General features: G+C 43.0%; 1 protein-coding gene across 4 annotated transcripts in view; it reads left to right on the top strand.

The window, feature by feature from the left end:
• The window catches only part of LOC110533528 (rho GTPase-activating protein 32), a 227,102-nt gene that overhangs the window by 198,224 nt on the left and 14,003 nt on the right, over nt 1-14,875 (top strand). For 3 of the 4 annotated variants that reach the window (XM_036989928.1, XM_021617826.2, XM_021617827.2), the window contains one exon: nt 12,876-13,025. In XM_036989928.1, coding sequence (XP_036845823.1) covers nt 12,876-13,025 — 150 coding nt within the window. Of the gene's footprint in view, nt 1-1,643; nt 1,980-12,875; nt 13,026-14,875 lie in introns of those variants that run through there. The other variant, XM_021617828.2, reaches the window with a different exon arrangement.

A 14,875-nucleotide genomic window follows, 5' to 3' on the forward strand; every position in this document is an offset into this window, starting at 1 on the left:
TTACAACTGAGACATAACCTGAACAAGTTCCACAGTCATGTGAATAACAGAAATGGAATAATGTGTCCCTGAACAAAGATGGGGTCAAAGTCAAAAGTAACAGTCAGTATCTGGTGTGGCCACCAGCTGCATTAAGCACTGCAGTGCATCTCCTCCTCATGGACTGCACCAGATTTGCCAGTTCTTGCTGTGAAATGTTACCCCACTCTTCCACCAAAGCACCTGTAAATTCCCAGACATTTCTGGGGCGAATGGCCTTAGCCCTCACCCTCCTATCTAACAGGTCCCAGACATTCTCAATGGGATTGAGATCCAGGCTCTTCGCTGGCCATGGCAGAACACTGACATTCCTGTCTTGCAGGAAATCACGCACAGAACGAGCAGTATGGCTGGTGGCATTGTCATGCTGGAGGGTCATGTCAGGATGAGCCTGCAGGAAGGGTACCACATGAGGGAGGAGGATGTCTTCCCTGTAATGCACAGCGTTGAGATTGCCTGCAATGACAACACGCTCAGTCTGATGATGCTGTGACACATCGCCCCAGACCATGACGGAACCTCTACCTCCAAATCGATCCTGCTCCAGAGTACAGGCCTCAGTGTAACGCTCATTCCGTCGTCGATAAACGTGAATCCGACGATCACCCCTGGTGAGACAAAACCACAACTCATCAGTGGAGGGCATTTTTTGCCAGTCCTGTCTGGTCCAACGATGGTGGGTTTGTGCCCATAGGCAACGTTGTTGCCGGAGATGTCTGGTGAGGACCTCCCTTACAACAGGCCTACAAGCCCTCTGTCCAGCCTTTCTCAGCCTATTGCGGACATTCTGAGCCCTGATGGAGGGATTGTGCGTTTCTGGTGTAACTCGGGCAGTTGTTGTTGTTATCCTGTACCTGTCCCGCAGGTGTGATTTTCGGATGTACCCGATCCTGTGCAGGTGTTGTTACACGTGGTCTGCCACTGTGAGGACGATCAGTTGTCTGTTCTCTCTCCCTGTAGCGCTGTCTTAGGCGTCTCACAGTACGGACATTGCAATCTATTGCCCTGGACACATCTGCAGTCCTCATGCCTCCTTGCAGCATGCCCAAGGCACATTCACACAGATGAGCAGGGACCCTGGGCATCTTTCTTTTGGTGTTTTTCAGAGTCAGTAGAAAGGCCTCCTTAGTGTCCTAAGTTTTCGTAACTGTGACCTTAATTGCCTACCGTCTGTAAGCTTGACTTAACGACTGTTCCACAGGTGCATGTTCATGAATTGTTTATGGTGAATTGAACAAGCAGTGTTTAACGAATTATCTTTGAAAAGGGGACATTTCTTTTTTTGTTGAGTTTAGATGCACAAGCATTTCGCTACACTCGCAATAACATCTGCTAACCATGTATATGTGACCAATACAATTTTATTTTATTTATCAGGGTGACAGTCACAGTAAGCACATCATAAGTACTTTTAATAAAAAATAAACAATCATCAGTTTTATAACTGAAAATGTACAATTATTTGTCTTTTCCACAAGCCCAAATCGTTCCTTTCGGCACACCCACTCCTTTCCACATGCCTGCTACTCTCCTTTCTACACGCCCACTTGCCCATACTCCGTTCGCAGCAACCCTCTTCTCAGTTCAATGGTCTAGTTGGGTTGTAAACTGACACGGGAGGGGGCTGGTTTAACTGAAAGGAAAGAATGCTGTGACGAAAGTTTGCTTGCGGGGCGATTGAACTCATAGTAGACTCGCTGAGGAGTGAGAAGCACACTTATCCTAATCCTATTTTTGACTGCTATTCACTGTCCATGGGTAGCCCTACATTTTGTGATTGTCAAGTGAAGTTTTGTCGGCGGTGTCTTTTGAAATAATTAGTCGTATTAACCAAATTATAAGGAGTCACAGTACGAGCATCTGTAAGGAAATGCCTACAGTTTACCTTGGATCCCCTATTTAAAGTCCTGTCATAAAGGGAGAATCCCACTGAAAGGCAGGTAAGAATGTATTACTGTAGAATGTATTACTGTAGAATGTATTACTGTATGGGATTTAATTTCTAGCCTAGTATAGTGTGTATTTCAATTGTATCTGAGGGGTTAGAACTGTCTTTGCCCCTAAATTCAAATTATTTGTCACTTATTCACTGCTTTCTCACCTAAATTCTGAAATTATGTTGTCAATCGATGAAAGTTCAAGCCGTTTTGTTGATCTTCTCTGAAATTATTTTTATTAGATTTACGTGATGTGGGCAGTCATGTCATTAAGTCTAGTAGCACAGTTGTTGAAACTCAAATCAGCCCTAACATTCCTTTGACAATTGCTCTAAAATTATTAATTAAACTCAGTGGGAGGGAAATAGACAACTATGTCTCAGGTTGAAACTGCTCATGCTTTCAATGACTGTCATTTGTGAGGGTCTGTTAATATTCAACAGCAGTTAGGTTTAAGTGTCCTATAGGCAGACCTATTTATGTTAAGACTCCTTCGGAATTTCCTTATGCTCACAAGAACAGTGTTGCGTTTTCTTTACACCCTTGATATCTCCTGTGAGTCGTGGCAATTACATCATATAATGACATGCATTAAATTGATTCATAGCTTTGAGATACCACATTGATCCTTTAAAGGTCTATTGGGCTTTGTAGTTTGCATGTCATCAACCTTATCTTACAAAGGCTGAGATGGATGTCTTATAAAGCAGTTTCATGTGGACTCCCTGAAAATAAGACGTCAGAATGAACTCCCAAGACCCCAAGACAAATATTACTCTATTTGTTAGTTGTCTTAAAGGACCATTTGCATAGTTGTCCTGTGAGACCACACACTTTTGGCTGATGTCATCCCTTTCTCAGCCAGAACTCTCTGTTACTCCAATGGGGTATTCAGCTTGGAACAATCAGCCATTCTGGCCTGGCTGTGACATGCTCCAGCGCTCTCATACCCAAACAGAGATCACTGTCTCCCAGGACCACATTTAATGGGCAGATGCAATTCTACTGTTTGCTTTGGACACAACATTGCTCCCACTGGCAATTAAAGCTTTTTGGGGGGCTAACTGGATAGGTCCATATTATACTGTTACTGTTGTCATCTCTCAATGGTGTCATTTCTAAATATTCTATAGCAGTTTTCCCCATGGAATACCATAGGACCTGCCTTGGTGAAGAATGTAAACATTGGCTCATGGCAGAACAATGCTCCCCCCTCTATAAAAGTGCTTGATGCGGTTGTAAACGGGGGGATGGGGAGGTAATTGAGCAGGTAAATGGAGCGGTCAAGCCTGTTGAACATGAGCAGGTTGCAAAAAGGCTCTGCTAAATAGAGCACGAAGTTGACATAATAGTTGGATTCCTCGACATCCCTCTCCAGTAGTATTGTTGGACCGATGTTGCAAGTAGATAAGATATCAATCGACAGACTTGATATCCGTTGTACTGTACTTGGAAATGCATGGTTTAGTGTCATGGCATCAGTATAACCTGTCATTGTTATCTTGGCAACAATCTCAATACAGTACAGCAAAAAGCATAACGTTATCAAATCAGTTCAGAGATTTATTCATTATTCAGATGCTTATATTTCCTACTGATATCCTGATCCAAATGTTTCGCTGGATAATCTTGGGAATGCGCCATAAATGTAGGGGAAGGGGAAGCAAAAATGTTGTCAAGAAAGCTGCTTTATTACAAATACACTACCGTTCAAAAGTTTGGGCTCCCTTAGAAAAATCCTTGTTTTTGAAAGAAAAACACCTTTTTTGTCCATTTAAAATAACAGCAAATTGATCAGAAATACAGTGTAGACATTGTTAATGTTGTAAATTACAATTGAAGATGGAAACTAAAATATCTACATAGGCGTACAGAGGCCCATTATCAACAACCATCACTCCTGTGTTCCAATGGCATGTTGTGTTAGCTAATCCAAGTTTAGCATTTTAAAAGGCTAATTAAAAAAAAAATCATTTTGCAATTATGTTAGCACAGCTGAAAACTGGTGTTCTGATTAAAGAAGCAATACAACTGGCCTTCTTTAGTCTAGTTGAGTATCTGGAGCATCATCATTTGTGGGTCTGATTACAGGCTCAAAATGGCTAGAAACAAAGAACTTTCTTCTGAAACTTGTCAGTCTATTCTTGTTTTGAGAAATGATCCATGTTGACTGAGAGGATAGCTATGCAGTGCAATGTGGAATGTTATTGTCAGCTTCCTCTACAGTGGCACTTAACTGTGAAAGTTGTAAAGATAAAGAACAGACAGTAGCTGCTTTGTGTTGACTCTGACCGGAGTGTGTGCATGTCCACGCGAGCACCCGCGTGTCTGCTTACCTCCGTCTGCATTATGTTGGCATAATTTCATACTGCTCCTTACACCACCTTAAAAGTCATAATTCATGATGTTTGCCTTTCAAAATGTCGTAAAAGTATTTTCTAACTGTATGAGCATTGTGAAATATCATTACGGTCAACCACACCAGTTTTGTCACAAAGTAATAATAATAATAATTCTCCCCAAACTATCAAAATTCCACATAAATTTCCCCCTCTGGCATCCAAGAGTTCCACATGCAAATCTCAGGGTGAGGCTGCTGGCTCTTATTTGACTTGCTGTGGACCGCGGAGACTTCCACCGTGTCCAACCACCCGAGGAGCAGCTCTCTGCCCCGCTGACTATGACTCAGCCATTTTATAGGTTTTCAAATGCATACCATGATATAAGAAGGTTTCAGCAACTGCTGGGAAAGTTTTACATCATCCTGATCCACTAACCCAAATGCTGGTCTTCAGCTTGCTCACTACAGTACCTTCAGGAAGTATTCACACCCCTTTACTGTTTCCAAAGATTAAAATTGATTTCATTGTCATTTTTTTTGTCAACGATATATACAAAATACTATAACATTATAGTGGAAGAAACATTTGTAAAAATATAAATATATATGAAAAATAAAACACTACTATATCTTGATTAGATACAGTGCCTTGCGAAAGTATTCGGCCCCCTTGAACTTTGCGACCTTTTGCCACATTTCAGGCTTCAAACATAAAGATATAAAACTGTATTTTTTTGTGAAGAATCAACAACAAGTGGGACACAATCATGAAGTGGAACGACATTTATTGGATATTTCAAACTTTTTTAACAAATCAAAAACGGACAAATTGGGTGTGCAAAATTATTCAGCCCCCCTTAAGTTAATACTTTGTAGCGCCACCTTTTGCTGCGATTACAGCTGTAAGTCGCTTGGGGTATGTCTCTATCAGTTTTGCACATCGAGAGACTGAATTTTTTTCCCATTCCTCCTTGCAAAACAGCTCGAGCTCAGTGAGGTTGGATGGAGAGCATTTGTGAACAGCAGTTTTCAGTTCTTTCCACAGATTCTCGATTGGATTCAGGTCTGGACTTTGACTTGGCCATTCTAACACCTGGATATGTTTATTTTTGAACCATTCCATTGTAGATTTTGCTTTATGTTTTGGATCATTGTCTTGTTGGAAGACAAATCTCCGTCCCAGTCTCAGGTCTTTTGCAGACTCCATCAGGTTTTCTTCCAGAATGGTCCTGTATTTGGCTCCATCCATCTTCCCATCAATTTTAACCATCTTCCCTGTCCCTGCTGAAGAAAAGCAGGATGCTGCCACCACCATGTTTGACAGTGGGGATGGTGTGTTCAGCTGTGTTGCTTTTACGCCAAACATAACGTTTTGCATTGTTGCCAAAAAGTTCAATTTTGGTTTCATCTGACCAGAGCACCTTCTTCCACATGTTTGGTGTGTCTCCCAGGTGGCTTGTGGCAAACTTTAAACAACACTTTTTATGGATATCTTTAAGAAATGTCTTTCTTCTTGCCACTCTTCCATAAAGGCCAGATTTGTGCAATATACGACTGATTGTTGTGGACAGAGTCTCCCACCTCAGCTGTAGATCTCTGCAGTTCATCCAGAGTGATCATGGGCCTCTTGGCTGCATCTCTGATCAGTCTTCTCCTTGTATGTGCTGAAAGTTTAGAGGGAAGGCCAGGTCTTGGTAGATTTGCAGTGGTCTGATACTCCTTCCATTTCAATATTATCGCTTGCACAGTACTCCTTGGGATGTTTAAAGCTTGGGAAATCTTTTTGTATCCAAATCCGGCTTTAAACTTCTTCACAACAGTATCTCGGACCTGCCTGGTGTGTTCCTTGTTCTTCATGATGCTCTCTGCGCTTTTAACGGACCTCTGAGACTATCACAGTGCAGGTGCATTTATACGGAGACTTGATTACACACAGGCACAGGTGGATTGTATTTATCATCATTAGTCATTTAGGTCAACATTGGATCATTCAGAGATCCTCACTGAACTTCTGGAGAGAGTTTGCTGCACTGAAAGTAAAGGGGCTGAATAATTTTGCACGCCCAATTTTTCAGTTTTTGATTTGTTAAAAATGTTGAAATATCCAAAAAAAGTCGTTCCACTTCATGATTGTGTCCCACTTGTTGTTGATTCTTCACAAAAAAATACAGTTTTATATCTTTATGTTTGAAGCCTGAAATGTGGCAAAAGGTCGCAAAGTTCAAGGGGGCCGAATACTTTTGCAAGGCACTGTAAGTATTCAACCCACTGAGTGTTGAATCACATGTTAGAATCACCTCTGGTGAGTCTTTCTGGGTACGTCTCTAAGAACTTTGCACGTCTGGATTGTACAATAGTAGCACTTATTATTTTTTACATTATTTTTTCCCTAGATTTTCAAGCCGATTTAGCAAAAAAAAATGTAACTAGGCCACTCAGGAACATTCAATATCGTCTTGATAAGCAACTCCAGTGTATATTTGGCCTTGTGTTTTAGGTTACTGTCCTGCTGAAAGGTGAATTTGTCTCCCAGTGTCTGTTGGAAAGCAGACAACCAGATTTTCCTCTATGATTTTGCCTGTGCTTTGCTCTATTCTGTTTATTTTTATCATAAACTCCCTAGTCCTTGCTGAACAAGTTCTCATTTGCAACTGTGACCTGGCCAATATAAAGCATAGCAATTCAACACATACTCCAACACAGTTACACATGGAATAAACAAAACATAATCAATAATACAGTAGAACATGCTTTGTAAGTAGGAAAACCTGCAAAATCGGAAGTGTATCAAATACTTGTTCTCCCCACTGTAGGAAGCCAATTCCAGATTAAATTTTTGATTGGAGATGCTTAATGTGAGTCTGGAAGCAGAGTTTACAGTCTAACCAGACACCTAGGTATTTGTAGTTGTCCACATATTGTAAGTCAGAACCGTCCAGAGTAGTGATGCTGGATGGGCGAGCAGGTGTGGGCAGTAATCTGTTGAATAGCATGCATTTAGTTTTACTTATGTTTAAGATCAGTTGGAGGCCATGGAAGGAGAGTTGTATGGCATTGAAGCTCGTCTGGAGGTTAATTAACACAGTGTCCAAAGAGGGGCCAGAAGTATACAGAATGGTGTCGTCTGCAGTAGAGGTGTACCAGAGAATCACCAGCAGCAAGAGCAACATCATTGATGTATACAGAGAAGAGAGTCGCCCGAGAATTGAACCTTGTGGCACCCCCATAGAGACTCCCAGATGTCCAGACAACAGGCCCTCCGATTTGACATACTGAACTCTATCAGAGAAGTAGTTGGTAAACCAGGCGAGGCAATAATTTGAGAAACCAAGGCTGTCGAGTCTGCCAATAAGAATGTGGTGATTGACAGAGTCGAAAGCCTTGGCCAGGTCGATGAATACGGCTGCATAGTAATGTCTCTCATCGATGTCAGTTATGATGTCGTTTAGGACCTTGAGCGTGGCTGAGGTGCACCCATGACCAGCTCTGAAACCAGATTGCATAGCGGAGAAGGTACGGTGGGATTCGAAATGGTCGGTAATCTGTTTGCTAACTTGACTTTCGAAGACCTTAGAAAGACAGGGTAGAATATATATAGGTCTGTTGCAGTTTGGGTCTAGAGTGTCACCCCCTTTGAAGAAGGGGATGACCGTGGAAGCTTTCCAATCTTTGGGAATCTCAGATGATACAAAAGAGATTTTAGAAAGCGAGGGTCCGTATTGTCTAGCCCGGCTGATTTGTAGGGGTCCAGATTTTGCAGCTCTTTCAGAACATCAGCTATCTGGATTTGGGTAAATGAGAAATGGTGGGGGCTTTGGCGGGTTGCTGTGGAGGGTGCCGGGCAGTTGACCGGGGTAGGGGTAGCCAGGTGGAAAGCATGGCCAGCCATTGAGAAATGCTAATTGAAATTCTCAATTATAATGGACTTATCGGTGGTGACAGTGTTTCCTAGCCTCAGAGCAGTGGGCAGCTGGAAGGAGGTGCTCTTATTCTCCATGGACTTTAGTGTCCCAGAACTTTTTTGAGTTTGTACTACAGGATGCAAATTTCTGTTTGAAAAAGCTAGCCTTAGCTTTCCTGACTGCCTGTGTATATTTGTTCCTAACTTCCCTGAAAAGTTGCATATCACGGGGGCTATTCAATGCTAATGCAGAACGCCACAGGATGTTTTTGTGCTGGTCAAGGGCAGACAGGTCTGGAATGAACCAAGGACTATATCTATTCCTAGTTCTAAATTATTTGAATGGGGCATGCTTATTTAAGATGGTGAGGAAGGCACTTTTAAAGAATAGCCACTGACGGGATGAGGTCAATGTCATTCCAGGTTACCCCGGCCAGGTCAATTAGAAAGGCCTGCTCGCAGAAGTGTTTTAGGGAGTGTTTGACAGTGATGAGGGGTGGTCGTTTGGTCGCAGATGCAGGCAATGAGGCAGTGATTGCTGAGATCTTGATTGAAAACAGCAGAGGTGTATTTGGAGGGCGAGTTAGTTAGGATGACATCTATGAGGATGCCCGTGTTTACGGATTTGGAGTTGTACCTGGTAGGTTCATTGATAATTTCTGTGACATTGAGGGCATCAAGCTTAGATTGTAGGATGGCCGGGGTGTTAAGCATGTCCCAGTTTAGGTCACCTAGTAGCACGAGCTCAGAAGAAAGATGGGGGTAATCAATTCACATATGGTATCGAGGGCACAGCTGGGGGCTGAGGGAGGTCTATAGCAAGCGGCAACAGTGACTTGTTTCTGAAAAGGTGAATTTTTAGAAGTAGACACTCAAATTGTTTGGGTACAGTCTGCAGAGTTCTGTATTACTATCTTTGCAGTAGATTGCAACACCGCCCCCTTTGGCAGTTCTATCTTGGGGGATAATGTTATAGTTAGCGGTGGAGATTTCAGGGTTTTTGGTGGTTTTCCTGAGCCAGGATTCAGACACGGCTAAGACATCCGGGTTGGCAGAGTGTGCTAAAGCATTTAGTAAAACAAACTTAGGGAGTAGGCTTCTAATGTTGACATGCATGAAACCAAGGCATAAGTCAACAAATGAGAGCACCTGGGGAGTGGGAGAGGAGCTAGGCACTGCAGGACCTGGATTAACCTCTACATCACCAGAGGAACAGAGAAGAAGTAGGATAAGGGTATGGCTAAATGCTATACGAACTGGCCGTCTAGCACGTTCAGAACAGAGAGTAAATTGGGCAGGTTTCTGGGCACGATAGCATAGATTCAAGGCATAGTGTACAGACAAAGGTATGGTAGGATGTGAGTACATTGGAGGTAAACCTAGGCATTGAGTAATGATTAGAGAGATATAGTCTCTAGAGATGTTTAAACCAGGTGATGTCATCGCATATGTAGGAGGTGGAACAACATGGTTGGTTAAGGCATATTGAGCAGGGCTAGAGGCTCTACAGTGAAATAAGACAGTAATCACTAACCAGGACAGTAATGGACGAGGCATATTGATATTAGAGAGAGGCATGCGTAGCCAAGTGAACATATGGGTCCAGTGAGTGGTTGGGCTGACTTGGAACACGTCGATTCAGACAGTTAGCAGGCCGATGTTAACGCGCTAACAGTTAGTAGGCCGGTGCTAAACAAGTTAGCAGTTAGCAGACCGGGGCTGGCAAGCTAACAGTTAGTAGACCGGGGCTAGCAAGTTAGCCTTTGGGAGACGTCGCGATGGGGGTAAGTCTGTTTTTGCCTCTTCGTGCGGTGACGTCGATAGACCAGTCGTGGAGTTAGTAGGGTTCCAAGTAGCTCTAGGTAGCTAGCAGGTTAGCAGACTGGGCCTTCAGCAGGCATCACGCCTGAGGTGCCTGTTGGAATCCTCGGGAAGATTGTCAGTATTCCAGTCGTAGAGGATTGGCGGGGTTCCGTGCCCCGTACTGGCAGTAGAAGGTGTCCCAATATTGTAGCCCAGGAGTGGGCTTCATTGGTAGCTTCCTCTGGGATGGAAATGCTAGCCAGGAGTGGTCACCAGGATTGCGGTTAGCTAGATGCAAAGATCCAGATGAAAATGTTCGGAGTTTGCTGTAGGAATCTCGGGATATGGAGAGAAATAGGTCCGTTATGCTCTGGTTTAAGTCACGTTGTTCGAACTGGCGAGAGCTTTCCGAGCTAAAGGTTAGCTGATGACCGCTAGCAATTGTTTGCTAACTGATAGCTGGTATGTTGTTAGCTGGCTAGCTTCAGTGGAGGAATTCCAGACCCGAGGTAAATATAAATACATTTAGAAGTTAAGGTTTAGGAAAATATTTTTAAAAGATATGCGAAGAAAAAGATATACACAAGGGACACGACAGGACAAAAGCCAAAGACTGCTACGCCATCTTGGAAAGTGAAGTTTTTGTTGAATTTGCCCCAAATATAATGCTTTGTATTCAGAACATAAAGTTAATTATTTTGCCACATTTATTATTGAAAACAGGATGCATGTTTTGGAATATTTTTATTATTTTCAGACTTCCTTCTTTCACTCAGTCAATTAGGTTAGTATTGTGGAGCAATTACAATGTTGTTGATCCTTCCTCAGTTTTCTCCTATCACGGCCATTAAACTCTAACTGTTTTAAAATCACCATTGGCCTCATGGTGAAATCCCTGAGCTCTTTCCTTCCTCTCCGGCAACTGAGTTATCAATGACGCCTGTATCTTTGTGGTGACTGGGTGTATTAATACAACATCCGAAGTGTCATTAATAAATTCTCCATGCACAAAGGATTATTCAATGTCTGCTTTGTTTGTTTGTTTTTTACCCATCTACCAATAGGTGCCCTTTACAAGGCATTGGAAAACCTCCCTGGTCTTTGTGGTTGAGTCTGTGTTTGAAATTCACGGCTGGAATTAGGGACCTTACAGATAATTGTATGTGTGGGGTACAGAGATGAGGTTGTTATTAAAAAATCATGTTAAACACTATTTTTAACTCCTGAACTTATTTAGTCTTGCCATATCAAAGAGGAATACTTATTGACTTAAGATATTTCAGCTTTACATGTTTTATTTATTTGAAGAAAAAAACTCTATGGGTGATATTACCTTCCGAAGGCACTGCATAAAATCAGAGTTGCAGCAGGGCTTTACCCAACCCTGTGAGATAGTTTACCATATGTTTTCCATCATTAAGCTATAGCAAAGATAGCTTAAACAATGACCTCGTCATTGTCCCACAATCAGTTTGATTTTCCGAAGAGTGTCTCTGGAATTGCCCCTTCACTGTCAGCAGAGTTGACATTGAGCAGAGAAGTCTTCAGACAACTCTGGAAAGTCTTTCTTGCCTTGCAGGCTTGTGCTCCCATCAGCTTCTGTTGATGTGGGTTCCTAAATAACAGTGACAGCTGGTGTAAGCTGATACAATTGCTCTGTCAGCCCTACATGATATGCAAAGCCCTTTTGATGCCTCAACGGTTGGTAACAAAGCTGCCTCAGCAGTTTGGTGGGATTCAGCCCCAAGGAATTTGTATCTTTCTCATAGGGGAAATTCTGGCTCTAATCAGCTGAGAATTTAGCAATGCAGAAAGTATGGTTCATGATTTAGAAGCGGTGTGCTTCTCGTACTCAATATAAACACAAATGAAAGTACTTTCGGTATTTATCTGTGGTGAAGAGAGTGGACTCACTCAGAAAAGTTGTCCCTGGAATAGGGTTACTTATTTTGTTTGTAGTCTGTAGAGCAGGGCTGCCAAATTCCAGTCCTGGAGGTCTGAAACACTTCTGGTTTTAATCTTCCCCCTCTAAACAGGGACTGATTCAGACCTGGGACACCAGGGGAGTGCAATTAACTACCAGGTAGAAACAAAAAAACTAAATGTTTTGGCCCTCCAGGACTGGAATTAGGCAGCCTTGCTGTAGAGGGAAAGTTGATTCCCCAACGTGTCGGACGATACAGCCGGCTTATTTCTGCTCCGTTGGAGAATGTGTCTCCACTTTTTCAGGGGAAATTTGACTCTGGGATCTACAATTTGCAGTGGAGGATTTGTGAACAAAAGTTTGCAGGCATGCCAACTCCATTGTTCTCTCTGAAAGCTGAGGTTTTTTTCTCACAATTTTCCAAATGGAGAAAACAACTGGGCCCATACTTTGAAAGGCTTAGACCTTTTTCTAGACCCATTGTCTTTAATGAGGGGTTTTGGTTTGTCTTTCATATTGAGGCGGTGATTCTGGTGGAGGATGTTTTCAGTTGCCCTCGAATTTAAATTGAGGAATGAAGCTGAATACAGTCTCAAGAAATCTTCCCATGGTGTAATAAATGGCTGGCATTAGAAGAATAAAAAAATAAAAACATGTATTGGTTGGGACTGGCTTATTCACACACACCTCTGGTCTGTTAAATGTTTCCATTGAACCTTGGATCATAAATGCAGCATAACCTTGGATTAAAAAGAATCAATAATATAATGAAAGCAAGGTCTTGCAGCTCACCTTACTGGTATGTTTGCATCACTTTGCCAGCTCACCATTTTAAATGCGTTATTTCACGTTACATGGACGGTCAACACCAGCTGAACATGTGAGTGTGTGTTAAACATATTGTATGTGTGTGTCTCTCTTTCCTGGCAGTGTCTAAGAAGCACGGGAAGCTGATCACGTTCCTGCGCACCTTCATGAAGTCCAGACCCACCAAGCAGAAGCTGAAGCAGCGGGGCATCCTCCGGGAGAGGGTGTTTGGCTGTGACCTTGGGGAGCACCTCCTCAACTCGGGCCACGATGGTGAGACACTCCCTTTCTTTCTCTCTCACAAACACACAGGTACATTCAATCTCTGACACATAAATGCGGAAGTTCTTCAGCTTTGACCTCAACTGTGGTATTGAAGGCTTGAAACGCACACATGCAAACACTAAAATACTGAGAGGTGTTCTCAGGATTAGCGGTCACCTTTCTTTGTGCATGATGGTCACTCACACAATGGTACAAGGGTCCGACTAGTCGCCACCTAACAGTGGCTGTATAGCAGAGCTTGGCTCAACTCTGGTAGAGGCTAGAGCAGGGTTGGGCTGTTGTTGACTCACACCCTACAGCTTTACGGTCTGTGCATGCAGAATGAACCCGACCACCCTCTGCGCCCTAGGAGGGTTGCTACGGCGACCGTGGCAACTTAGAGGGAGTAAAGGTCAGGTCAGCAGTGTGGTTACAGGGAGATTTTTTTCCTCTCCACTGATCTGGAGCCAGGGGGATCTGGCAACACATGCTTTGTTTGCCCCCAAATCCATCCTGAGCTGTCTGTTCTGTCTGCCTGCACTACTACCACCCAAACAACCTCCTCTCCCCCCATTCCCCTCCCTCTTCTACTCTGTTCAAATGGGCTCCCACCACAGTGTTGTAAAACTGCATTACAGTGACACATTTTGTGCACAAATTTGTTTACATCCCTGTTAGTGAGTATTTCTCCTTTGCCTTGATAATCCATCCACCTGGCAGGTGTGGCATATCAAGAAGGTAATTAAACAGCATGACCATCACTCAAGTGCACCTTGTGCTGGGGACAATAACAGGCCACTCTAAAAAGTGCAGTTTTGTCACAAGTTTTAAGGGAGCATGTAATTGGCATGCTGACTGCAGGAATGTTGATATATCATGACGAGATCCTGAGGCCCATTGTCATGCCATTCATCCGCCGCCATCACCTTATGATCCAGCATGATAATGCACGGCCCCATGTAGGGCTGGGCGATATATCACATACATTTGATTAATTCTAATGTTTTTTTTACACAATATTCCAAATCCCTGTATATCAAGGTTTTGTTATTTTTTGTTTTTATAAGCGTTTGTCTGCTTATTCTCGTGTTGTATTTTTGGTCTTGTCTCTTTCGCTCCTCTGTGCTGTGTTGTGCGCCTTCCCATTTACACCCGCCATCTGTATATACTGAAGAGCTGCAGGTTTCCGCCTTAACAGTGGGAGTCATCCCAAAGGGGGGAGGTCAAGCATCAAGTTTTGGTCCAAAATAAGCACATAGAAACGCATTGGCCTAATTTTGGACAGATTTTTGCAAGAGTGAAATGACCTCTCCCTGCCTCACGCCAACAAAGTTCAGAGATCACATCTTCCTCCCTGACAAGAAGTTTCAACTAACTATTTGCATTTGATTTTTGTTCCAACAGAATGGGTCCTATGGACACCAAAACACATTGAGACATTTATTTTATTGTAATAGAGAAGTTAACTTTTCTGGCTATACCCTATTTCATGTCTCAACTCCTCCAAGTAGAGTTTCTCTCTCTCTCTCTTGCCCTGTCTCTCGCCCTGTGTCTCTCTCTGCCCTTGCAGCAGGCCATGACTTGTTATCTGATGATCTTATCCAGATAGCCACCGAGTCTACTGCTCTCTCTGCTCTGTGCTGACCACTGGCCAGAGGAAGTAACAAAGGTGAAACAACAAGTAACAAAGGTTTTTTTCACAAACAGCCAGTGGTGGTAGGATATTGATTTGCTATGCTGCAGTGATGGAGAAAGGAAATAAGGACCCTTTTTGGGCCTTGGTCTCGGACACTCAACAGAAGTTTGTGTTTTTCTTTATCAGAGAATGTCAAATATTCTCTCAGTCCAAAACCCCTCGT

Source organism: Oncorhynchus mykiss, chromosome 10 (assembly GCF_013265735.2).
Source record: "Oncorhynchus mykiss isolate Arlee chromosome 10, USDA_OmykA_1.1, whole genome shotgun sequence".
In the NCBI taxonomy this organism is placed as follows: domain Eukaryota; kingdom Metazoa; phylum Chordata; class Actinopteri; order Salmoniformes; family Salmonidae; genus Oncorhynchus; species Oncorhynchus mykiss.